Source organism: Rhinoraja longicauda, chromosome 8 (genome assembly GCF_053455715.1).
Source record: "Rhinoraja longicauda isolate Sanriku21f chromosome 8, sRhiLon1.1, whole genome shotgun sequence".
In the NCBI taxonomy this organism is placed as follows: domain Eukaryota; kingdom Metazoa; phylum Chordata; class Chondrichthyes; order Rajiformes; family Arhynchobatidae; genus Rhinoraja; species Rhinoraja longicauda.
Window position 1 is genome coordinate 42826144 of NC_135960.1, and position 25754 is coordinate 42851897.

Below are 25754 nucleotides of genomic sequence, written 5' to 3' on the forward strand. Positions count from 1 at the left end.
GTAAAAAGATAGTAAAGTGGCAATGCAGAGGCTCATCGGGGTACGATTTACCTCATCATAGCTGTAAATCCTATTTGCACTATTGATATCAGTGTCCATTATCCTGTAATTCATTTTCAATGCTTAAATATGAAATTAATGAAAAGATTTAAGACCTGAATGGCTAAGTTAGAATTGGCAGTCTGTACCAACAGACCGCCAGTGAATGGAGGCAATAGACAATAGGTGCAGGAGTAGGCCATTTGGCCCTTCAAGCCAGCACCGCCAATCAATGTGATCATGGCTGATCATTCTCAATCAGTACCCCGTTCCTGCCTTCTCCCCATACCCCCTGACTCCGCTATCCTTAAGAGCTCTATTTAGCTCTCTCTTGAATGCATTCAGAGAATTGGCCTCCACTGCCTTCTGAGGCAGAGAATTCCACAGATTCACAACTCTCTGACTGAAAAAGATTTTCCTCATCTCCGTTCTAAATGGCCTACCCCTTATTTTTAAACTGTGGCCCCTGGTTCTGGACTTCCCCAACATTGGGAACATGTTTCCTGCCTCTAACGTGTCCAACCCTTTAATAATGTTATACGTTTTGATAAGATCCCCTCTCATCCTTCTAAATTCCGGTATATACAAGCCTAGTCGCTCCAGTCTTTCAACATATGACAGTCCCGCCATTCCGGGAATTAACCTAGTAAACCTACGCTGTACGCCCTCAATAGCAAGAATATCCTTCCTCAAATTTGGAGACCAAAACTGCACACAGTACTCCAGGTGCGGTCTCACTAGGGCCCTGTACAACTGCAGAAGGACCTCTTTGCTCCTATACTCAACTCCTCTTGTTATGAAGGCCAACATTCCATTGGCTTTCTTCACTGCCTGCTGTACCTGCATGCTTTCTTTCAGAGACTCAAGCTCATCCACTTTATTTTTTATACCGCACGCATTTAAATACAACACTTTGACTTCGGTATTCACCTCCCCTCACCTCCCCTCTCACGGTCACAATTGGATTACTCTCTTATCCCTTCTAGAACTTCCCTTCCCATTTATTCGGGAGTCCTTTGCAATTTCTCCTGTATTTGCTTCCCCTTTAACTCCATCTTCATATTCCCAATTTGTCAACCATTCCCCCCCCTCCCCACTACTTAGTTTAAAACCACACTTGGAGCACTAGCAAACCTGCCTGCCAGAATGTTGGTCCCCCTACGATTAAGGTGTAACCCGTCCCTTTTGTACAGGTCAACCCTACCCCAGAAGAGATCCCAGTGGTCTAGAAATCTAAATCCCTGCTCCCTGCACCAGCCCCTCAGCCATACATTCATATCCCCGATCTCTCTATTCCTGCCCTCACCAGCACGAGGTACAGGTAGCAGTCCAGAGACAATCACCTTCGACCTACTTCTCAGACTTCTTCCTAACTCTCTAAACTCACGTAGCAGTATCTCCTTCCTCTTCCTCCCGACGTCGTTCATGCCCACGTGCACAACTACTTCCGGTTGAACATCTTCCCTCACTAGGATGTTCTGAAGCCGGTCTGTGATGTCTTGAACCCTAACACCAGGGAGGCAACAGACCATCCTCCCATTGTCATAGTCATACAGCGTGGAAACAGGTCCCCCTGTCCAACTTGCCCACACCGACCAACATGTCCCATCTACACTAATCCCACCTGCCTGTGTTTGGCTCATATCTCTCTAAACCGATCCTATCCATGTACCTGTCTAATTGTTTCTTCAAGTGGCGCGGCGGTAGATTTACTGTCTTACAGCATCAGAGACCTAGGTTCGATCCTGTCTACAAGTGCTATCTGTACGGAGTTTATACGTTCTCGCCGTGACCACATGGGTTTTTCCTGGGTGATCCGGTTTCCTCCCACAATCCAAAAATTTGCAGGTTCGTAGGTTAATTGGCTTCGGTAAAGTTTGTAAATTGTCCCTCGTGTGTAGGATAATGCTAGTGTACACTGGTCAGCGCGGACTCAGTGGGCCAAAGGGCCTGCTTTTGTGTTGTATCCATAAACTAAACTAAAAGGAAGATAAAAGGTAGACACAAAGTTCTGGAGTAATTCAGCGGGACAGAATTCTCTCTCTCTCTCTCTCTCTCCAGAGATGTTTTCTGTCCATTCTATCTCTCCAGAGATGCTGCCTGTCCCGCTGAGTTACTCCAGCAGTTTGTGTCTACCATCGATTTAAACCAGCATCTGCAGTTCTCTCCTACACATAAAAGCAAGATGAGATGACTATTTCAGAAAAAAACATGTGATAATTTGTGATACCTTTTTTAAAAGAGATACAGAGTACAAAGCTAAGACATTTATCAGACCTTTGCAAATCACTGGTCGGATCCCAGGTTGAATGATTCAAATTCTGAATACTTCAGTTTAGGAGGAATGTTAGTCGATGGTCCCAGCAATATGAAGCTTTGATTATGTGGAGAAATCATAGAACCTGAGGCAGTCTCCTTTATAAAGAAGGTAAACGGGAACTGTAATAGAGATTTCTGATAGCTGTAAATATCATCTATTTACACTTTAATGCTTGGTAACTAAAGAAATGGTTTTATTTTTACACTACATTGCATCTATATCTCAGAAACTGCAGAAGGCCCTGGAGGAGCAACATTCACACAACCACCAATTGTCTGTTTCCTTGGAGGAAGAAAAGATGGCGAATAACAACTGCCGCAAAGAAATTGAAGCCAAGTTATTGAACAATGAATCATTGCAATTGCAGGAGCATAGGAAGCTGACAGAGACTCAAGAACTACTGAAAATGGAAAGAAGTCATGTGACAGAATTGAGCGAGTCCTTGGATCGTGAACGCTCCCGGTCAGAACAGCTATATCAGCTTGTAAATTCTCGTCGTGATGAAACTGCTAGCCAGGAACGTGTCTTTATAAAAGAACTGCAGAGTCAGCTTGAGGAAGAAAGGAAAAGGACTGTTGAACTAGCAACAATGATTGAAAAAACACAACAGCAAGCTATTTCAGCAAAGCGAAACCTCGAAGAAGAAATCCAACTATCTCGACAAGAAAATCAAAAAGAACGGGACATCAGCTCCAAATTGAGGTCCATCCTCGAGTCTGACCAGACTCAAGTGCAGGAACTTAGTCGTTTGTTAGAGTCAGAAAGGCAGCACAACCTCCGGCTGCAGAATGAGCGTGAGAGGCTTCAGGCTAATATTCTAGCAGCCAAAGAGAAAGAGCGAAATAAGGATGATCGAAGAGAGCGTGAGAGGAGGCAGGAAAAGCAAGAGTTAGCTGACCATGAGCAAGAACAAGCAATGTTGAAAGAACAATTGGTAAGCATTCGCTCAATCACAGTGCACACATACTAAAATTTAATTTTAAATTCTTCAAATTAGAAAGGAAGTATTTCCAGCTACGATTTTATTTAAAAGAAAGTCAATTGTAATTTGCAATATGCAAAAACTACTGCTACTTTCAAATCAAGCAAACAGACAAACAGTCAGGAGAGCACTGGAATTGGCAAGTCATAGAGTGATACAGTGTGGAAACAGGCCCTTTGGCCCAACTTGCCCACACCGGCCAACATGTCCCAGCTACACTAGTTCCACCTGCCTGCATTTCGTCCATTTCCCTCCAAACCTGTTTTATCCATGTATCTGTCTAATTGCAACCTGTCTAGTTGCAATAAATGGCAGGAACAAGGGTGACATGATGAAATGTAGGAAGTGTGGAGATGGAATCAGAAGTAATGGTGATGGTGAATAGAACAGGTCCAAAGTTCAACAGAAGCTCCAACAGAATGAAGACCACTTATTTTCCAGCTTAGGTGGAGTTAGAATGCTTTCGTGCACATCTTACTTTGCTCCAACATAGTCAGGGATATTTTACGGATAATACTTGCTGATCGTTTCTGTAGACTAAGACAGGCAATGTATTTCAAGCTAAATGGAAGGGTATGGTGATTGTGGGTAAATTAAAGAACTGAATTGTTTTTCCAACATGAAGACGCCCATGCTTGGAATTGGAGGTGTTTCCATTTAAGTCATATCTACTAGCAGTGTCAACCACTTACCGACCTAAACAGAAAATAACTGCTTGGTGAACTCAGCAGGTCAAGCAGCATCTGTGGAGTCTGACCATCTGTCTCCGTAGAAGTTGCCTGACCAGCTGGGTTTCTCCAGCAGATTGTTTACTGGTCCAGATTATAATATCTGCAGTCTCATGTATTTCCATTCACAGGCAATAGACAATAGACAATAGGTGCAGGAGTAGGCCATTCGGCCCTTCGAGCCAGCACCACCATTCAATGTGATCATGGCTGATCATTCTCAATCAGTACCCCGTTCCTGCCTTCTCCCCATACCCCCTGACTGCTATCCTTAAGAGCTCTATCTAGCTCTCTCTTGAATGCATTTAGAGAATTGGCCTCCACTGCCTTCTGAGACAGAGAATTCCACAGATTCACAACTCTCTGACTGAAAAAGTTTTTCCTCATCTCCGTTCTAAATGGCCTACCCCTTCTTCTTAAACTGTGGCCCCTGGTTCTGGACTCCCCCAACAGGCCTGATATAACAGATCAAATAAAGTCTGAGCAAGGGTCTCCACCCGAAATCTCACCTATACGTTTTCTCCAGAGATGCTGCCTGACCTGCTGAGTTACTCCAGATTCTGTGTCTATCTGCAGAGTAAACCTCCCTCATGTAATCCTTAAAGAAGTGCCTCAGCCCCAAGCTCCAAAGTATGACTCATTTTTATCAATGTTCCATTCCCTATGTTCTTTAATATCCCTGAATGATACAGCATTTAGAGAGTTGTTATCTTGAAATTCCCAACCCATTTCGTAAGGGCCTGCAATGTAGGACTTGAACCCTGGTTCGTGAGATGAGAGATCACATATCATTGCAGCATTGGAGGAAGCCATCAACCTATTGAATGCATGTCGGGATTCTTCAGCGCAATCCAATCAGTCCAATCCCACTGCACGTGGATACCTAGGTTCCTCTGCCGAAATGTAGAAACAAGAAACTGCAGATGCAGGTTTATACGAAAGAGAGACAAAGTTCTGGAATAACTCAGCAGGTCAGGCAACATTTCTGGAGAAACAGGATGGGTGACGTTTAGGCTCAGGACCCTTCTTCAAAATCTAGTTAGGGCAGTCTGAAGAAGGTGTCCCGACCCAAAACGTCAACCATCTTTTATCTCCAGTAACGCTGCCTAACCTGCTGAGTCACTCCTGCACTTGTGTGTTTATCTTAGGTTCCGCTGCCTCTGGATTCTTTGAAACTGAGCTGCAAAGCCTGTGTTGTCTCTTCTGATCATTTATGTTAAATTGCGTCATCCTTGCATTTATACAATTTTACTCTACTTGTATATCTAAGGCATAATCATTGGTCTCAGACCCTCTGGTCAGGCAAACAACTATTCGCCTTTTCCTATCAAGCCAATTTCCTGGTTGGTGCTGGCTCTCCTATTCCACAAACCTCAATTGTAATCAATATTTTACATGGAAAAACACTCGGAAAATTCATATTGACAACTTTCACCGCAGGGAGGAGTGGTGATGAATGGGTGGGGGAGGAAAAAGGAACTGGGTGACGAGGATGGGGCAATGCAAAAAAAGATGTGCAAGAGTAGGGAAAGTGGGGTAGATGAGAAGAACTAGGGTTATCTGAAATTTAAGAATTCTGTAGAGTTGTCGGCTACCCAAGCCGCATGTGAGGTGCACTTCTTCCAGTTTGTTCGTGCCCTCCCTCTGGCAGTGATGGAAGCCAAGGATAGACAGGTTGGAATAGGAATGGAGGGATGAATTATAATGCAAACAGTTCCGCCTAGCTCTAGTGGACAGAAGGGAAGCGTTTGGTGAAGCATTTGCGTTTTGATCTCAAAGATGTAGAGGACGCCACGCCAAAAATGATCCACCTTTAACAAATCCATGTTGGCCTTCCTTAACACAAGGAAATGTTTGTCTACATTTTCTTTGATAATTGGTTTTAGAAATTAAATTGACGGGTCTGCAGTTACTTAGAGTGTCCATACTTAACACAAGGAAATGCTTGTTTAGTTTTTCTCTGATAATTGGTTTTAGAACTTAAACTGACTGGTTTGTAGTTACTTACAGTGTCCGTATACCCCCTCTTGAACAGGAGTGTCACATTTGTCATCTTTCAGACTTCTGTCATCTGCTTTTCTGTGGAAGATTGTAGGATTGTGGCAAGCCATCGCGTTGTGACCATTTATTTTCTCTAAGCAATCTGGGATGCAAACCAGGCAATTTATTCGCCCTAAGCAAATCCTCCTTTTCTAATTCCTTGTCTATTAATATTCAGCCTGTCCATTACCTACACTATATTCCATTCTATCGATATTTGTCAGCATCCTCTTACTTGCTAAAAACAATACAAAATATTCATGTGGTGCAGTGGTATAGTTGCTGCCTTACAGCGCCAGAGAACCAGGTTTGATCCTAAATATGGCTGCAGTCTGTACAGAGTTTGTACATTCTCCCTGTGACCGCGCGTGTGGGATAGAACTAGTGTATGGGTGATCGCTGGTTGGCGTGGACTTGATGGGCCAAAGGGTCTGTTTCCACTTTGTATCTCTAAACTAAACTAAAATCTGTTTAACGCTTCCTCTGCACCTCTAAAGTTATGATCATTTATTGTGCATTGTATGAATATTCAGTAACAACAAATATATTATTGCTAAAATATTTAAATTCATGAGATATCAGGATGCACCTGTTGGCAGCATCAAACTGGATAGAGAACTCTAACTCAGTCTAGATAATGGGGAATGTCTGGAATAGAAACTGAAACCATAAGCATTTCTAAACCTGTAGTCAATAAGCAACCATGGTTCACAATTAATGTCTACTTAACTAACATAATGCTAACCTGCTCTTACATTAATTCACTCTGTTTTTAATTAACTGATTCCTAAACAGCATGAACTGGAGTTACAACACCAACGAGATCAACAACGAGTTCGAGAATTGCAACAAATGCTTGCAGACTTGGAGGAACAGGAGTGCAAACTTGTGTCTCGCAAGCGGCAGCGAGGAGAACCTGAAAGTAGCCCAGCGAAATATAGTTTAAATACTGCGAGCTGCAATGTAGAAGGCAGTACACTAAATATGCAACAGCGCCTAGAGAGCATAAGATGGCAGTTCCTACAGTTGACTGTCCGACTGAAAGAATTGCTTCACAGAAAAGAGCAAAGGTATGTGTGTGCATGTGAACGAGGAAGTGTCCGTGTGAGGACAAAATACATTTTGTCAAGAATTGTGCAGATAAAATTACATACAAAGTGCAAATCCTTTTACCTGCTGAATCAATATTCTGTTTGGCAAAAAAATAAGATATGCATGTTTTAAAATATGCATAAGATCACTAAATCACTGAAGATTCTTTGTATTTCATACGAGCTTATCACAGTATAAACAATGCAAATTGAAAACTTATTTTTAGTCCAGAATGTCATGCTGCTTTGAAACCAAGTCACCAAAATTATATGTGAGACACTGAATGATAGTTATGTTTTTAATGTTTAAGACAACTCAATTGCATCACTCAACCAATCACCTGTTTTTTCCCCCAAGAAATCTGATGGATAGAATAGTTCTCTGCAAGGTGATGCATAAATGTCTTCTCTATACCTGCCAGTTGTGGAAATATTCTGTACTGTCCAAAACACACAATTTGTGTTAGCATATCAAATCAGAAAAAGGTAATTTTGTGGATATTTTATAAACCACTGCTGAGAATGCAGAGGCCAATAGACAATAGGTGCAGGAGGAGGCCATTCGGCCCTTCGAGCCAGCACCGCCATTCAATGTGATCATGGCTGATCATTCTCAATCAGTACCCCGTTCTCCCCATACCCCCTGACTCCACTATCCTTAAGAGGCCATTTTATCAGATTTATTCATTCCACCAGCTAACCCATGCATAATAATATAAGACAATAACTGCAGATGCTGGTACAAATCGAAGGTATTTATTCACAAAATGCTGGAGTAACTCAGCAGGTCAGGCAGCATCTCAGGAGAGAAGGAATGGGTGGCGTTTCGGGTCGAGACCCTTCTTCAGACTGATGTCAGGGGGGCGGGACAAAGGAAGGATATAGGTGGAGACAGGAAGGTAGAGGGAGATCTGGGAAGGGGGAGGGGAAAAGAGGGACAGAGGAACTATCTAAAGTGGGAGAAGTCGATGTTCATACCTCTGGGCTGCAAGCTGCCCAGGCGAAATATGAGGTGCTGTTCAATTTCCGGTGGGCCTCACTATGGCACTGGAGGAGGCCCATGACAGAAAGGTCAGACTGGGAGGGGGAAGTGAAGTGCTCGGCCACCGGGAGACCAGTTTGGCCAACGCGGACCGAGCGCAGGTGTTCAGTGAAGCGATTGCCGAGCCTGCGCTTGGTTTCGCCAATGTAAATAAGTTGACATCTGGAGCAGCGGATGCAATAGATGAGGTTGAAGGAGGTGCAGGTGAACCTCTGTCTCACCTGGAAAGACTGTTTGGGTCCTTGGATGGAGTTGAGGGGGGAGGTAAAGGGACAGGTGTTGTATCTCGTGCGGTTGCAGGGGAAAGTGCCCGGGGATGGGGTGGTTTGGGTAATAATAATCCATTCTGTGAACTGTGAATTAGTTGGTTGTCAGGTAAAAGTAGGTGAAATTAGGGAATATGTGCCATTTTATGTTATTGAACGATTTATAGACAATACGTGCAGGAGTAGGCCTTTCGGCCCTATGAGCCAACACCGCCATTCACCGTGATCATGGGTGAACATCCACAATCAGTGCCCTGCTCCTGTCTTCTCCCCATATCCCTTGACTGCTATCATTAAGAGCTCTATCTAACTCCCTCATGAAAGCATCCAGGGAATTGGCCTCCACTGCCTTCTGAGGCAGAGTTCCACAGCTTCACAACTCTCTGAGTGAAAACATTCTTTCTCATCTCCGTTCTAAATGGCCTACCCCTAATTCTTAAACTGTGGCCCCTGGTCCGGGACTCCCCCAACATCGGGAACATGTTTCCTGCCTCTAGTGTGTCCAATCCCTTAATAATCATATGTTTCAATTAAGATCCCCTCTCATCGGTCTAAATTGCAGCGTTTTCAAGCCCAGTCGCTCCAATCTTTCAACATACGACAGTCCCGACATTCCAGGAATTAACCTCGCGAAACCTACGCTGCACTCCCTCAATAGTAAGAATGTTCTCAAATTTAGAGACCAAGACTACAATTTTAACTTCAGCAACATATGGCCGTAGATGATCTGCCTCTGGCCTCAACTCCTTAGAATGTAATCTTTATTAAGCAAGTAGATTCTGAAGTGGCACATAACGCACTGTTTCACAATTCTCCTCCCCTTTTCCTAGGGGACAGGATGGTCACATAAAGACTGAAGATATAAGAGATTTTTTGCAGACCTTGATTGAATCAAGCTTTGAATCGCAACAGTTCCTTGCAGGGACACAGGTGAGTTAGGTTAAAAAGTTACGAGGATAAAATTTGGAGATGTTAAACATCTGAATAGATTTCTCTGCTTTTGTTCTTACCAATTTGACAATGTAAATTTGAATTGGCACAGATGCAGAGGTATATCTTTTTTCAGGGGTCATGAGTCTCATGAATTCTCTATCCCAGAGGTTTGTAAAAGTAGTCATTAAATATATCTCACGTGGAGAGCATATTTGATCTACAGGGAGTTGAGAGGTTTGGGAAGAGAGCAGAAAAATGGCGCCTGAGAGCAAGGTTGGAATAGCCATGGTCTACCTGAATGGCAGTAGAGGTTCAAGGGGCTGATTCATCTGCTCCTGTTTCTTTTGCTCAATTTTGCCAAAGATTACAAATTCAATCTCAGTTTTTACTTGCACAAAATAAAACCTATTTTGGCAGCCATGGACCTTATCAAATAATATATTAAGCTGAATAAATGTCCGGTTTACAAACCATTCAGAATAACGTAATACAGACACTGAGATATTTCCGATTTGATCCCAGTTTTTTTTTTCATTCTGTCCAAAGTCCACTCCATGTTATTTGCTACTTGCTATCTCTGATACTTGGTATTGAGCATTCTTTATTCAAATATTGACTTATTGCATTACTTCCAGTCAAATGTTAATGACGTAACATTTGTATCTTAGAGTCATACAGTGTGGAAACAGCACAACTTGCCCACGCCAACCAACTGAATTCGATCCATCTATATACTAAAACTCTCGTTTGTTTGTTTGTTTGTTTGTTCCTGAACTACAGCCAAAACGGTACATACATGATAGCGCGACAATTGTAGGCCCACCTTACCATCGTCTCTTTGGTGCTAATGGAAGAAGATTCTTTGAAATCGGTGTTATATTTTTAAAGTTATTCACATTTTAAAGTTTAAATCTATCTCCTAGGGAGGGAGGGGAGGAGGATGGAGGATAAGGGGGGTTGAGGTGAATGAAGGGGGAGGGGAGGGAGGGAGAAGGGGGGGTAGGAGGGGGGAGAGGGAACGGGAGGGGGGAGGGGACGGTCCTGCACCAATGCAGGAGAGGTTTGGGCTCAACGGGTCCACTTGGTCTAATATCCCTCTAAACCTATCCCATCCATGTACCTGTCCAACTGATTCCCAAAAGTTGCGATAGTACATGCCCCAACTACCTCATCGAGCAGCTCGTCCCATACACCCACTACCCTTTGTGTAAAAAAAGTTATTGCTCAGGTTCCTACCAAATCTCTACCCCCCAGCCCAAATCTGTGTCCTCTTGTTCTCGATTTTCTTACTCTAGGCAAGAGACTCCATGCATTTACTTGATCTATTTCTCTCATGATTTTGTACACCTCGATAAGATCACCCCTCATCCTCCAGAGCTCCAAGGAAGAGCCCTGGCCTGCTCAACCTCTCCCTATAGCTCAGGCCCTTGAGTCCTGGCAACGTCCTCGCAAAATCTCTGCATCTTTCCAGCTTGACAACATCTTTCATATAACATAGTGCCCAAAAGTGAACACAATACTCTAAATGTGGCCTCATCAACGTATTATATAATTGCCACATGACCTCCCATCTTGGTGTTTATGAATTGTGGTTGAGGGCAAAAGTATAAGCTGGGTTATTTAGATCTAATTATAGTTATACACCATGGAAATAGGCCCTTCGGTCTAACACATCCATACCGGCCAATGTGCGCCAACCAAGCCAGTCCCATTTGCCCACGTTTAGCCCATATCTCTCTAAAGCATTCTTGTTTATGTACCTGCCCAAATGTCTTTTAAATGTTATTATTGTACCTGCCTCTCAACTACTTAATCTGGCAGCTCGTTCCACAAACCCACCACCATCTATGTAGAAAAAGCTGCTCCTAAGTTGTATTAAATCCTTTGTCTCTCACCTTAAGCCTATGCCCTTTGGTTCTTGATTCCCCTACCCTGGATAATAGTACAGCACTATATATTTCAGCTTAACCATTAAACAGTTCAGTTTTTGATGTTGCTGTGTAACCTGCTGATCTAGGAGAAGCCAATGGACCATGCAAATTCTCTTCTGATTTTGGAAAGGATAAGTTGGATGAAAGAAAGAAATCAGTTGCAGAATGCCTTAAAACAGACTGAATCGGAAATGGCCGGCGTGATGGCAGAGATTGAAAATAGACCTCTGCGGCACGACCTTGTTGACCCCTCAAGCTTGAAGGTTAGTATAAAGGAGATTTGACTGCAATTCAGCTAACGAAATGCAACCATGGTATGACGTGCCTTCAAGTATATAGTGTGTATTATCATGTTCTCCAAGACCAAATTTAGGTCAATATAATTTTCATTTATAATGCGGTTAAGTTTATTCCTACACAGTTCTTTCCTACACATGTTAAGTTTATCCCCTGACACTATACTTAAATACTTTTGCATTTTAGGCAAATTCAAAGGTAAAAACCCACCTAAATGTTCCTTTTCGTAGAAATTTGAGCGATAGATTACTTTGCATGAACTATTGCTCCTTTGCCAGTGTTGACCAGGAAGTATTTTAAGATTATATTCTGAGGAAGAGTGCAAAACTCGATGAGGGCGAATTACAATGGTATAAGATGGGAGCTGGGGAGAGTAGATCGGGAGTACGTGTTCTGGGTAAATCCACACGTGTGGAAGTCTTTTAACCTGTTCTGTGCCACCCCTGAGTATACGCGGGTCAAGTGAAAAGAATTCTTGACAGTGAACAGGTTAACGACCAGCTGATTAGAATTCAAAACCAGCATCTTCCTGTGTTCGAGAATCTTACCTGAAAGTGCTGTTGTAATTTCAAACAAAAATATAAAGGAAGCTTGTGTAAGGTTTTGAAAGCTTAAATCAGACAAGATCCTTGAGGAAAATAAAGGAAGCAGGAAGAAATTAAACAAAGATTCAGGAAAGCTAAAAAGGCCACAAAATGAACTAAGGATAAAGAAAAATCCCAAGGCATTTTATCCATTTTCAAAACAAGAGGATAGCAAAAGGTAAAGATAGCGAGATCATATTCTAAGACATGTTAAGATGAGGAAGGTTGCATGTCTTAAGAACATTAAGATGGGCGAGTCCCGATGGCCAGATGGGATCTATCCCAGGGTACTGAGGAAGGCAAGGGAGGAGTTTGCTGGGGCTTTTGTCATGGATGTTTATGAGCCACAGACGAGGTCCCAAAGACAATAGAATTCTAACGTTCTCCCTTTGTTGAAGAAGGACAATAGGGACAAAACAGGAAAATATAGAAATTATAGGATTTACTCGCATTTAGAAAGGCATGGAGTTTTAAGAGAGTCAAGAGTGTTTATTGTCATATGTCCCAGATAGAACAATGAAATTCTTACTTGCAGCAGCACAACAGAATAAGTAAGAGATGCAATACAAATGATTTTATTGGGATATATACATGCAGTACAGAAACAAGCGCTTCAGCCCAAACTATCCATGCCAACCAAGATGCCCAATCTACACGAGTCCCACCTGCAAGCATCTGGCCCACATCCCTCTAAACATTTCCTAACCATGTACCTGTCCAAATGTATTTAAAATGTTGTTATAGTATCTGCCTCAACTCATCTAGCAACCCATTCCATATACCCACCACCCTCTGTGTAAAATGTTGCCCCTCAGATTCCTATTAAATCTCTCCCCCCTCCCCTTAAACCGATATCCTCTGGTTCTGGATTCCCCTACTCAGGATAAAAGATTCTGTGCATCTACTCTACCTATTCCCCTCATGATCTTATACACCTCTATAAGATCACCCCTCATCCTCCTGCACTCCATTGAATAAAGGGCCTGTCCCACTTAGGTGATTCTTTAGGCGACTATTAAAGTCGTAGCAGATCGCCAAAATTTTCTTTTACCCGACGACAATGACCACGACAATGCCGAGTCAGGTCGAGATTACACCGTCTTCGGAAACATCGCAAAATTCCCAACTGTCAATGCTTCTCCGGCGTCCTAATTTTCGCTGAAATCACTGACAAGTCGGTAAGTACTTGAGAGTTTTGAACTATAACATCTTGTATGGGTTACTTAAAAACCAAGCTTCATGGTAACAAGGCATAAACTGGATTGACTTCCAGTTGACTAATGGCAGTATTAAGAAATTTAATTTTAATAGTGGTTAAATGGATTTTTGTGAAAAGTGTGTGGGCATTCTTTGAAAATGTACGGAAGATGCATATCTGGTTTCTGGGTTGCATATCTGGGTTGGGAGCCCACTTTAAATGTGATCGCTGATGGCCATAAACATCGCGAAAATTCCCGCACTTACCTGACCGTCAAACTGTCACCTCCAATCTACCTGTTAAATGTCCTGACGGTAAATAAATTGGTTAAACACAAGTATTTTATGGAATCTTGAAATTACTTTACTTATTTTAATATTATGTGCTTCTAAATGCATCTAAGAGAAACTAGCAAACCTGGGGACAGCATGTGACAGCACCCGCAATAAGCAACGATACCTGGTGACATGCCAGCTGTCGCCGAGAAATTTCACTCCGGGTGATTTCTCAGCGACGCGCTGAGATCCACTACGATTCTTGAAAGACTCCTCACGATCATGCCAACGACACCCCGGCGAACTGTCGGCGACAGCCTAGTCGACGGCAGTCGCCTTAAAATCGCCTAAGTGGGACAGGCCCTTAAAGTCGTAGCCTGTTCAAACTCTCCAGATATCTCAGGCCCTCAAGGCTTGGCAACATTGTTGTAAATTTCTGCACTCTTTCCTGCTTTACAACATCTTTCCCAGAGCAGGGTGACCAAAACGGAACACAATACTCCAAATGTGGCGTCACCAATGCCTTGCACAACTGTAACATTACTCAATACCCAGACAGATAAAGGCCACTGTGCCAAAGGTCTTCTCGACCACTCTATCTACCTGTGACACCACTTTCAAGTAACTCAGTATGTACCTGCACTCCAGGAACCCTCTGCTTCGACAACACTCTCCGGAGCCCTGCCATTCACTATGAAGGTCCCACCTTAGTTTTATTTCCAAAAATGTAACATTGCACTTATCTGCATTAAACTCCATTAACCTTTACAACTCCATTACATGAATGATCCCAGGAATGCGTAGGTTAACATATGATGAGCATTTGAAGACACTGGGCCTATATTCACTGGAGTTTAGAAGAATGAGGGAGGACCTCATTGAAACATACAGAATAGTGAAAGGCTTGGATGGAGAGGATGTTTTCACAAGTGGGAAAGTCTAGGAATAGAGGTCACAGCCTCAGAATTAAAGGACGGTCTTTTCGGAAGAAGACGAGGAGGAATTTATTTAGTCAAAGAGTGGTGAATCTGTGGAATTCTGCCATAGAAGCCTGTGGAGGCAAAGTCAGTGGATATATTTAAGGCAGAGATGGATGATTCTTGATTAGTATGGGTGTCAGAGGTTATGAAGAGAAGGCAGGAGAATGGGGTCAAGAGGGAGAGATAGATCAGCCATGATTGAATGGCGGAGTAGACTTGATGGGCCGAATGGCTTAATTCTACTCCTGTCTCTTATGATCTTATGAACCATTCCTCAGCCCACTTGCCCGACTGATCAAAATCCTGCTGTAATCTTTGATAGTCGTCTTCTCTATGTACTATTCTACCCTCGTTAATGTCATTTGCAAACTTGCTCATCAGGCTGTGTACATTCTCATCCAAGTCATTGATGAAAACCACAAACAGAAGTGGGCCCAGCACCAATCCCTGAGGCACACCACTAGTCACAGGTCTCCAGTCCGATAAACAACCTTCCACCATTACCCACTGCTTCCTTCTATGAAGCTAATTTTCTATCCACTCAGCTGGCTCTCCTTGGATCCCATGCAATCTATCCTTCCAGAGCAACCTACCATGCGGAACATGTGCCTAAATGCCTATCCCCAATCAGCACTCGTTTATTTAAATGCATATATATCTTCAGAATACTCCCCAGTAACCTGTCTACCACAGATGTTAGGCGCACTGATCTATAGTACCCAGGTTCCATGTACCCCTTCTTAAACAGAGGGACAACATTAGCCACCCTCCAGTCTTCTGGCACCTCCCCCGTATTTTTTTGACAGTTCATATATCTCAGCCAGGGCACCTGCAGTTTCTTCTCTAGCTTCCCATAATGTTCTCGGATATATTTGATCAGGCCCGAGAGATTTGTCTACCTTCATACGCCTCAGGATGTTCACCGCCATCTCATCCGTGATACTGACTGTCCTCGAGACATTTCCATTCACTATCCGGTGATGAACTGGCAAACCTGTGTGTCAGGATATTGGTACCCCTCCAGTTCAGGTGCAACCCATATTCCTCTTGTTCAGGTCACCTCTGCCCCAGAAAAGATTCCAAAGGTCCAAAAATCTGAATCACTGCTCCTTGCACCAACTCCTCAGCCACACATTCAACTGTCCTGTCTTGCTATTCATACCCATATTAGCACGTGGCACTGGGAAAAATATTGAAGCACTCAACCTGTCCCTCTTGTATAGGAGATCGTCTATGTCTCAGACAAGATCCTAATGGGCCAAAAATCTGAATCCCAGTCATCTGCACAAACTCCTCATCCACGTGTTCATCTAGCCTACCTTCCTATTGCTACCCTCAGTAAGAAATGACCTGCTGTGGCAAATCCATATTAACTGTCTCTAATTAGCCTATTCTGTTTCAAATGCAAGTAAATCCTGTTCTGAAGATGTGATTTTAAGAAGTTCAGGTTCATTGAAATTCTTGAGCTTGACAACACGGACAATATTTTCATGTTAAAACTTCGCAATTTTTCTAAAATGGAATTCAAAAGATCTATTCATTTTCTTAAATCATCATGTTACTTTGCTCTTAACCTATAGACGCAACATCTATTTTACTGTGATTTATATGCAGATGCAGCGACTTTATGGCAAGTACCTCCGAGCTGAAAGCTTCAGAAAAGCTTTGGTGTACCAGAAGAAATACCTGTTGTTGCTTTTAGGGGGATTTCAGGAATGTGAGCAGGCAACTCTGTGTTTAATTGCACGTATGGGAGTGTATCCTTCTCCCACGGACCTCCACATGCCCAACCGGCATTCCCGTCCATTAACAAAGTTCCGCTCTACAATTCGAGTGGTCATTGCAATTTCCAGGTATGAATTCTCTTCACATTTAATGTTGGAGCTTTTTAAATTATGGGAAAATGCATATGCTTTAAAATGTAGCCGTTATGATTTTTTTCCCGTGAAAATGCCTGCTTGGTGCCATCTTGCTCCTCCATTGAATAACCTGTTTACTCTCTTCGAGCTGAACCTGATCTAGGAAGGTGTCTTCCTCTTCTAGTCCTATTTGCCTACAGTGTCATTTAAACACTAGTTATTTCTGCTTCAACCACTTTCTCTGGTAATTTGTTCCATACCCCCAACACCCTCGGTGTGAAATTGTCACCTGTCAGATCCTCTTCAAATCTTTCCCCTTTTACCTTAAACCTGTGCCTGCCAGTTTTTGACTCCAATACCCCTTGCTTAATCTCTTATTAGCTGAGCTACCGTACCACCTTTTATTTCCTGAAAATTGAATTCCCAGCTTCAGACTCCTGTATAATCATTTCTCTGTAATAATTGTCAGTTCATGAACATTTATCTCTTATTACACTGTAAATATTCAAAAATATCCAAATAACTAAATATTTACTCGGATTACAAATCCGAGTTACAAAGATAAATTACAAAGATTTACTGCTTTCTACATGGAGTAATTTCTTCATTTTAGTGGTTAAATGGATAACCCCTGATTTTGATACTGCCACCTCCACCAGGAAAAGCAACATCACTGCAGCGATCCTGTTTGGACCTACAAGTCTTTATTTCACCTTTCCTTTTAAACCGGAGAATATAGGCTCAGTATGTTTAATATCATTTCATAGCACAATTTCCCCTTCCCAGGATTCATGCTGGCGAATCTTTCTTGCATTCCCGCTACTTCCTTTAGATAGGAAGACCAGACCTGTGCACAATGGGAATATATAGGGTCAAATTGTGTGGAAACAGGATATTTGTCCCACCACATCCATACCAACCAGTTGGCACCCATCCATCTTGTAGCACTTGGTCCAGAGCCTTGTATGCATGGGTGATTCATGTGCTCCTCTAGACACTTTTTAAATGCTTTCAACAACTAGGCTTCCACCGCTCTCTCCTGCAGCTCATTCCAGGCACTCGACCCTTTCAGGGTGAAAAAGATCCTCCACAGATTCCCTCTACCTTAAATCTTTCCCCTCGCCCTAAAACTATGTTTTATTCACCTCCGACAAGGGAGAGTTGTTTCTTGCAGTCTACCTCATCTATAACTAAGCCGAGCATGGAACTGTTCAAAATGTAATTTACTTTCTTTCAGCTAATTAATACATTCCTAACTGTCATTGTCTGATATGTTATGTTGCTGATGTATTAAAAGCTGTTGCACTTTGAGTGTTCAAGGTTCTCTGCCTTAGGGCAACAAAAACTCCGTTTAGTCAAAAATAAGTTACTTGGGAAGATTAAAATTGAAATTAAATCTTTGTTGCGAGCGTGGGAGTGGGTGCTGTGCGGATTGCTGAGTACATAGAATTTTTGATTTAATATTCATTCATGAGGTTTGCTCTAGCTTTGTTCAATGTCGTTAATGCTCTACTCTGTACCTCTTCAGGCTTAAATTCCTGGTGAAAAAATGGCAGAAAGCAACAAGAAAAGGTCTGTACCCCACATCTGCAGCAAACAATATTGGTGGTGGTCAAGGTAGGAATGGAAATATTTGTGTTTTCATCTTTAATTTTAGCAATTTATTCAAGTGAATATAAAGTAATACCTGTGCTATGCATATTTGCATGAGGTGTTTAGCAGACCTCCCAACCCTTCCGAATTTGGCGGAAAGTTTCCGCTTTCTTATTTCATTGTCACCATTCTGATTTCGCCTCACATTTTTCAGCAAAACACTTGCCTCATCGCTCGCCTCGCCCCGCCCCTCGTCTCGCCGCTGTCCTCGCCTCGCCGCTAGCCTGGCTTGGCCTCGCCTCGCCACTGGCCCCGCCTCGCCGCTCGCCCCGCCTCGCCGCTGGTCTAGCCTCGCTGCGGAGCGTGAGGCCTGTTGATGTTGAGAGGGGATGGGGGGGGGGGGGGTTGGGGTGCGGGGGAGGGAGTGAGGGTCGGGGGGGTGGAGGAAGGGAGGGGAAGAGGGGGGGGAGTTGATTTGGGGGGAAAGAGGTGGAGGGGAGTGATGGGGGTGGGGGGTGAGATGGACCGTTGTGATTTGCTGTTGAAGACCACTGGAGCAAGTATGTCTTCAAATAAATTAGGTATGTGCAGTTTTTTAAATGAAACTCTTTCTTCATAACATAGTCATATATTTTGTGACCATTGTTCTTTTATTCAATACCAAGAGAATTGGGATGTGTAAGGAGAAAGCAAAATAGAATAAACAAAACAAAACAATTTTTTCTTTGTGATAAAAAGTATTTATGTTCAATAGCCTTTCTATAATAGTAGAATATACTCATGATAGGCCTGACATTGTACATGTAGTCCATGAACTACAGACGGTTGGAAATAATAGTCGTTTTTCACACGTGAATGTAGCCAACGCATACGTGCATTTGGCGTACATACTTTATTTTGCTGAAAAGTTGCATTACGTGCAACATTGTGAATTTTGATGTAAAATTCTGAATTTTGGACATCAAAATTCTGAATTTGTAAAATCAAATGTTGGGAGGTCTGTATTTTGTAGCCAACTAGAGTTGAGAAGATTTATAAGGAAATCTAGAAGCGTTTGAAGTTTCAACTTTAAATAATGTAATTCAAAGTCATTTATTGTCACATGTACCAATTAAGGCACAGTGATATGCAAATCCCCACCACTGATGTCATACTAACTGATCTATAATTTCCCGTTTTCTCTCTCCTTCCTTTCTTAAAAAGTGGGATAACATTAGCTACCCTCCAATCCACGGGAACTGATCCTGAATCTATAGAACATTGGAAAATGATCACCAATGTGTCCACTATTTCTAGAGCCACTTCCTTAAGTACCCTGGGATGCAGACCATCAGGCCCTGGGGATTTATCAGCCTTCAGTCCCATCAGTCTACCCAACACCATTTCCTGCCTAATGTGAATTTTCTTCAGTTCCTCCGTCAGCCGAGGACCTCTGTCCACTAGAACAAAGTTTTAATTATTGTGACGCCAAAGATACTTCAGAAAAACTGTGCAAAATCCATGTTGACTTGAAGAGGAAATGAAGCTCTTCTCCCAGCTTTGCAAGCTGTCAAAGCTTTTCAGATGCCCTTTAGGTTGGGCCATCTGCCCAGATTGCACCTCATTAGCTGTTCATGTGTAAAGACAGCCCTCTACACTCAGCCCAGCTTTGGCCATCATGCATGTGGCATGGTGCAACTAAATTTGGCCCAGTGCAAGACACTGAAAAGACCAAATATTTTTACACTGCTCCTTTGTCAAAACAATCTCTGTGACATTGTTGTTCAGAAATAAAATACTTGCCTTAGAATAACACCATATTTTTGATGTAAAAAGAACTATACAAATCCAAAGGATTTGCTCTCAATCTACGGAACACATGTTGCTGATTGCCATCCATAAACTCATAGCAGCAGTGGAAATCTTTTTGGTTGCTTTGAACAAATGAAGGTAAACCAATTAGAACTTGGAGCTATTATTTGACATCTTTTGATTAATATAACAGAAAATGCATCCAATCCCAGTTTGCATCTTCTAGAATAATGGGAAATCCACTTGTTCATTATTTCAATGTTCATGACTGTTGTAAAGGGAACCCCTGGATTACAGGGGAGCATTGTACTCCTAGAAAACTGTGTACGTTGTGTTTTCCCATAACACAAAGCCCCATCATTTGTGTATGTGTTAAGAAACATGAGTTGGGGGAAATAAATATTTATTTATTTTTCATGTAAATTCTTTGAGAGCCAATTTTAGTCTGTAACTCAAATATTTGGATAGTGATTTGTGAATTCTGTAAGAGCGAATTTACGTTACCTGAACGGCTGTAAAGTAGGATGCCCTGTATTGCTGTATCTATTTATGTTTCGGTACGTAAGTACACCTTTAAGGGGCACCAGACAATCCATAATGATTAATTCAGACGAGGGATAGTATTTGTCTGCTCAAGCAACAAATGTTGGTGTCTCATCAATTTCTGTTTCTGTTTCCAGCTCCAGTTCTCCGCCAACAGCAATCAACATTGACCCACATTACAAACTCGCCACCAACCAGAGAGAGTGTGTCTGCTCGAAGACCTAGTAATGCAAGTCACCAATCACCCAAGTCTCCCTATCGATTGCAGATTAGGTGAGATTAAATATTGGACCTAATGTATCGCTTGGACGATCAACATAGATTACTTTGTTTGTAAACCTGAATCGAGTCACACAATGGTCTTGTTGAGTGAAAACCATACTAGCTCTTAGATTGCCATACATAAACCATTGGGATCCCAAATCAGCCCCGCTTCCAAGGATCCCTCTCAAGAGCCGCAGTTTCTGTAGAACTGAGACTTCTGCAATCTCAATGAATTATTTGGCTCTAGGATTCCAGTCTTCAAATCCTATTCAGAACCAAGGGAACTTGGAATATCAGGACCAATATGTCCACTGTTTCTGCAACCGATGTTTTAAGACCACAGAATGTATGCCATCAGATCCAAGGTTTTGCCAAATTTGCTCTGCCAAATGTGCCTGATTCTCGAGTGATTGTTTAACTTTTGCGCCTGAATTTTCTACAAGTATTGAGATATTTTTGTGTTTTTGCACACAAATATTTATGTATCTGACATTCTCTTATTTCCCTTTGAATTGCTGGATCTCATTTTATAAGGAATTAATGCTTACCTCATCAACCTTTTTGGGCACTTCTTCAAAAAAACATTCAAATTCATGGGACACAATCTCCCATGTACAAAACTTTACTGACTGCCCCTAATCTGCCCTTGTCCATCTAAATGCACGTATATCTTATCCCTCAGAGTAATCTCTAGTAAACTTCTGACCACAGATGTCAGGCTTACTGGCCTGCAGTTCTCAGGGTTTTCCCTGCAGCCCTTCTTCAATGGAGGCACAATATTTGCCACCCTACAGTCTTCCTCACCCGTATTTAATTATGACTTGCAAGTCTCAGCCAGGGCACCTGCAATTTTCTGGATCAAGATGGATGGCCTTTATTACTCACATTGGATTCTTTGTTATGGTTTTTCCCATTCATTTAATGAGATTTCCAAAGTACCTTTAGTCCTCCTGATAATCTTTTGCAATGATAGAACTTCAGAGTTTGATGTCAAATACGGCAATAGCTGTCCTGTTTATCAGAGTTGAACGAAAGTACTTGGAGTTTTGATGCCACTGATGTTGACCTGGGAAAGACCAGTTGTGTTGGTTCAGTTGTTTTGCCATTTGAAATTGGAGGATTTTGTGTTTTCATTGCTTCAACGTGTCTGCTGTGGATGATCCGTGCCCACAGTAGTTCCACTACTGCCCAGTCAACCATGAATTTTGTGCTGGGATCAATGTCTTATTTTTGAAGCATTATCGCACTGAAAGTTAAATGTCTGATCAGGTCACATTGTGCACGTTGAGTAGGGTGATAGTGACCTCTGCTCTTTATTTTATTCACAGACCATATTTCTCATCTGGAGGAGGGCAGGACCAATCAGGCCTTTCAAGCAATCAAGATCCTGAACGTTCGCTCACAGAATATATACAGAGACTTGAGGCAATCCAACAGCGACTTGGAGGTACATAAACAGTTTAGCTCTCAAATAATCGTCTGCTTGGACCATCCTTTTGGTTTAACGATGACTTGCTTCTTCTCTCCTTCTGAATTATAATGCCTCAAAATGTCAACGTGGCTTGTGCAGACTGCCATAAGGGGGTCAGAAGGTGTTTGACGAGACAGATGGGAGGGTAGTATGTGATGCCATCTTTTCACACTATTTCTGTGTGCTCCTGATAAATGTACTCCAGGTTCTTAAAGTCATCTGAATGGTCTTCTCTCTTGAGCAGTGTTGGACAGTTTCTTCACAAGGTGATAGGGATGCTCAACATTTTCAAACTGGCTTCAAGAACAACATTGGAGGTTTTCTAATGTTCTCCCGATAATCTCTTGCTGTGCTGTTGCTCAGAATAGTTTGTTTTGGACATATGTTGTTGGGGCCCCAATAATGCCAGTCATATTGGCCTGGTTTGTTAATTCTCCCATCCTATTTAGAGGATATTGTGCAGTCAGCATTAGTGGTATCTCTCCTCCAGATACGACTTCTCTTTCTTGATTTATTTCTCTCTTCCTTTGGGGTTAGTGGCTCTGAAATCCATAGCTAAGTGACCATTCTCCATGAATGAGCCTAGACATTGAGCGAATTTGAGATCTTCGCTATAATGATTTTTGTTGACTGAAGCGGTAGTTTTTTGAGCAACTCAAGACGAGGTGGTGGCTAAGAGATGGGAGAAATCTGATTGATGTTGACGAGAAATAAAGAATGATAGAAAGTATTCTGTTCTTTACCATCTCCTGACTGGAGAACTTTGACCCCAATTTTCTCCTCTCATTGGCCTTCTCCACGTTCTTCACATTCGGCTTCACATTAGTCTTTGTCCTGAAAGTTGGTTCACAATGAATTGTCACTGTAAGCATTCTCACATTGTCTTTACTGTCACTTTCATTTCTAGGAACATCTCCAGGAACATCCAGACGTAAAAGCTGCATGAAATAAGTGGATCATGTATGAACGCAAAAATTGCTCCTTTATGACTTAAAAATATGTGTATCCGTATTGATCCCTATTTTGATCAAGTGGTAATTAAATGTATATTACTACATCTGCACACTTTAAGCGCAGGAGAATCTTGTATTTGAAATAAGCAGATGAGTTCTGCAATAATAAATAGGACGTTTATGTCTCCCTATGCTGGAAAATTCACTGTCCAATCAGGCTAGGTGAGCTTCTATTCATCATTGAATTGCTGTGTGTTGGTGTGCGTGACCATTTGAATGTGTGTGTTTATTATGCATGTACGTATGCTTGCTTTTCTAGAAGAATGATGGCCAAATATTTTAAGCCAATTGTGCCATTGTGTGTATCTCAATGTAGGAAACAAGATTTTTTAAAGGTTATTTTTGTAAATGTTGGCTTTTGTTCTTTGTATAAAAAATAAAGTTTACAATGGTATGTGTGAAAATGTGTTCTCGGGTGTATTTGTGCATTTACATATGTGCAGCCATTCCCTAACATGTAAACTCATTCTACCATAAAGTATTTAAGTTCACTTGCCAGCCTTTTAGGATTCTCTGCCACTATCCTGAACTACCCTTTGTATATATCTAATCATTTAAAAAAGCAGCATTTAATTGGCTGAGGAAGAGACACAGCAGCCAACAAAAGCAGGCATGTGAATTTTCCGCAGATTTCCGTGTTTTTAAAATCCATTTTCCGTGCTTTTTGCATGATTTCCGCGTTTTGCACTTTGCCAAAATCGTGGGAAAATCGGATCAAAAAAAGAAAACGATGTATAGACTTGTAATGAACACTAGGTTCTGCTAGAGGTCGCTAGGGGTTCCGCGAGAAATCCCCTGGAAATCTCCCCAAAAATGTGGCACCTAGGCTGGGCAAGGCAGCCAATCTCTACCTCATCGGGACTTCTAGGGCTGATCGGTGGGTTGAATTTGTAACCTGTGGCCGGGGCTCTGGAACTCCAGCCCAGCTGGAGCCAGCACATCTATCCCCATTGCCGACTTCCTTGGCCGGCTGGATAAACCAGCTCTGGAACCAAGAGTGCCAGAAAATCAGTGGTGGAACTGTAATGAGTAAATATTAAATTTAAGTGCAAGATTATATAACTAAATTAATTAAGACGGGGTTAAAATATAAAACACAGCAGAAAAGCCAATTACCACCTTTTTGGGCTGATTATCAATTAATGTGCGAATTTACTTCAAAATGTTATTAGTATACAGTGACATATTCGCATTATTTTGTAATGTCTGTTTTTACTTTGAAATGCACTAAAAGAGGCTTGAAACCAGTAATTTCGTGTTTAAATTTTCCAATTTTTTGGCCCCCGCTCTGCACCTCGTGCACGTGCTTGGCTTTTTTCCTCTTTTTTTACCTCACATGTTTGCAAAAGGAAGGAAAGGTTTAGCAGAACGGTCATTTTGGGAGAGAGTACAAAGTACGTACAGAGTATGCACAAAGCAAATTGGCATAGAGTCAACAAGATTAGAGAGTTAAATGCTTGGCTTAAAGATTGGTGTGCTAGAAGTGGCTTTGAATCTGAGACATTGGCATCAAAATTGGGGATGGAGGGTGCAAGGGAGCTGATCTGATGGGATGGACTCTACCGGAATCCTGCTGGGACCTGCCTCCTGGCATTGCATAACTAGGGCTGTAGAGAGTGCTTTACACAAAATAGTGTGGGAGGATAATGGTTTCAACAAATCGAAAAAGTATAAATTTAAAGGGAAGGAGAGTGTAGGAGAGGTCACTGAAGTCTCCAGAATAAGAAATAGGACAGAAAGTTCAGAAAGGGAAAAGAGTCTAATGTCAAGCAACATGGGTACCAATTTGAGAAGCACTGTGGTGAATACAGAACTGAAGGAGTTATATTTAAATGCGCGCTGTATTCGAAACAAGGTGGATGAGCTAAGAGCGAGGTTAGAAATTGGCAGGTACACTTTTACAGGCATTACAGAGTCTTAGCTGAAGGGGATCAGTGCAGGGAGCTGAACATCCAAGGATACACATTCTATCGAAAAGACAGGCAGGTGTGCAGAGGGGGGAGCGGAGGCTCTGTTGGTGAAGAATGAAATCCAATCCTTAGCAAGAAATGACATGGGATCAGAAGATGCAGAATCCTTGTGGGTTGAGTTAAGAAACTGCAAGAGTACAAATACCCTGGTGGGAGTTATATACAGGCCAAATAGTAGCCAGAATGTAGGCAACAAACTACATCACGACATTGAAAAGGCATGTAAGAAAGGCAATGTTACAGTGGTCATAGGGGATTTCAATGCTCAGGTTGACTGGGAAAATTAGGTTAGTACTTGATCCCTAGAGAAGGAATTTATAGAATGCCTGAGATGGCTTTTTAGAGCAACTCGTGGTCAAGCCCACCAGGGAAAAAGCAATTCTAGATTTGATTAGGGAGCTCAAGGTGAAGGAGCCCCGAGGGGGCAGTGATCATAATCTATATCTAACTACATACTAAAACTCTCGTTTGTTTGTTCCTGAACTACAGCCAAAACGGTACACGATAGTGCAACAATTTTAGGCCCACCTTACTGACCGTTGTC

At 42.2% G+C, this 25754-nt stretch overlaps 1 protein-coding gene across 9 annotated transcripts in view; it reads left to right on the plus strand.

Annotated features, from left to right (window-relative positions):
• Positions 1-24433, plus strand: part of pcnt (pericentrin) — a 194484-nt gene extending 170051 nt beyond the window's left edge. For all 9 annotated transcript variants that reach the window (XM_078403749.1, XM_078403752.1, XM_078403754.1 and 6 more), the window contains 9 exons: positions 2586-3293; positions 6905-7179; positions 9339-9438; positions 11459-11635; positions 16321-16559; positions 18094-18182; positions 20630-20765; positions 22085-22203; positions 23135-24433. In XM_078403749.1, coding sequence (XP_078259875.1) covers positions 2586-3293; positions 6905-7179; positions 9339-9438; positions 11459-11635; positions 16321-16559; positions 18094-18182; positions 20630-20765; positions 22085-22203; positions 23135-23178 — 1887 coding nt within the window. In that variant the 3' untranslated portion in view covers positions 23179-24433. The remainder of the gene's footprint in view (positions 1-2585; positions 3294-6904; positions 7180-9338; positions 9439-11458; positions 11636-16320; positions 16560-18093; positions 18183-20629; positions 20766-22084; positions 22204-23134) is intronic.
• The last annotated feature ends 1321 nt before the right edge of the window (positions 24434-25754 follow it).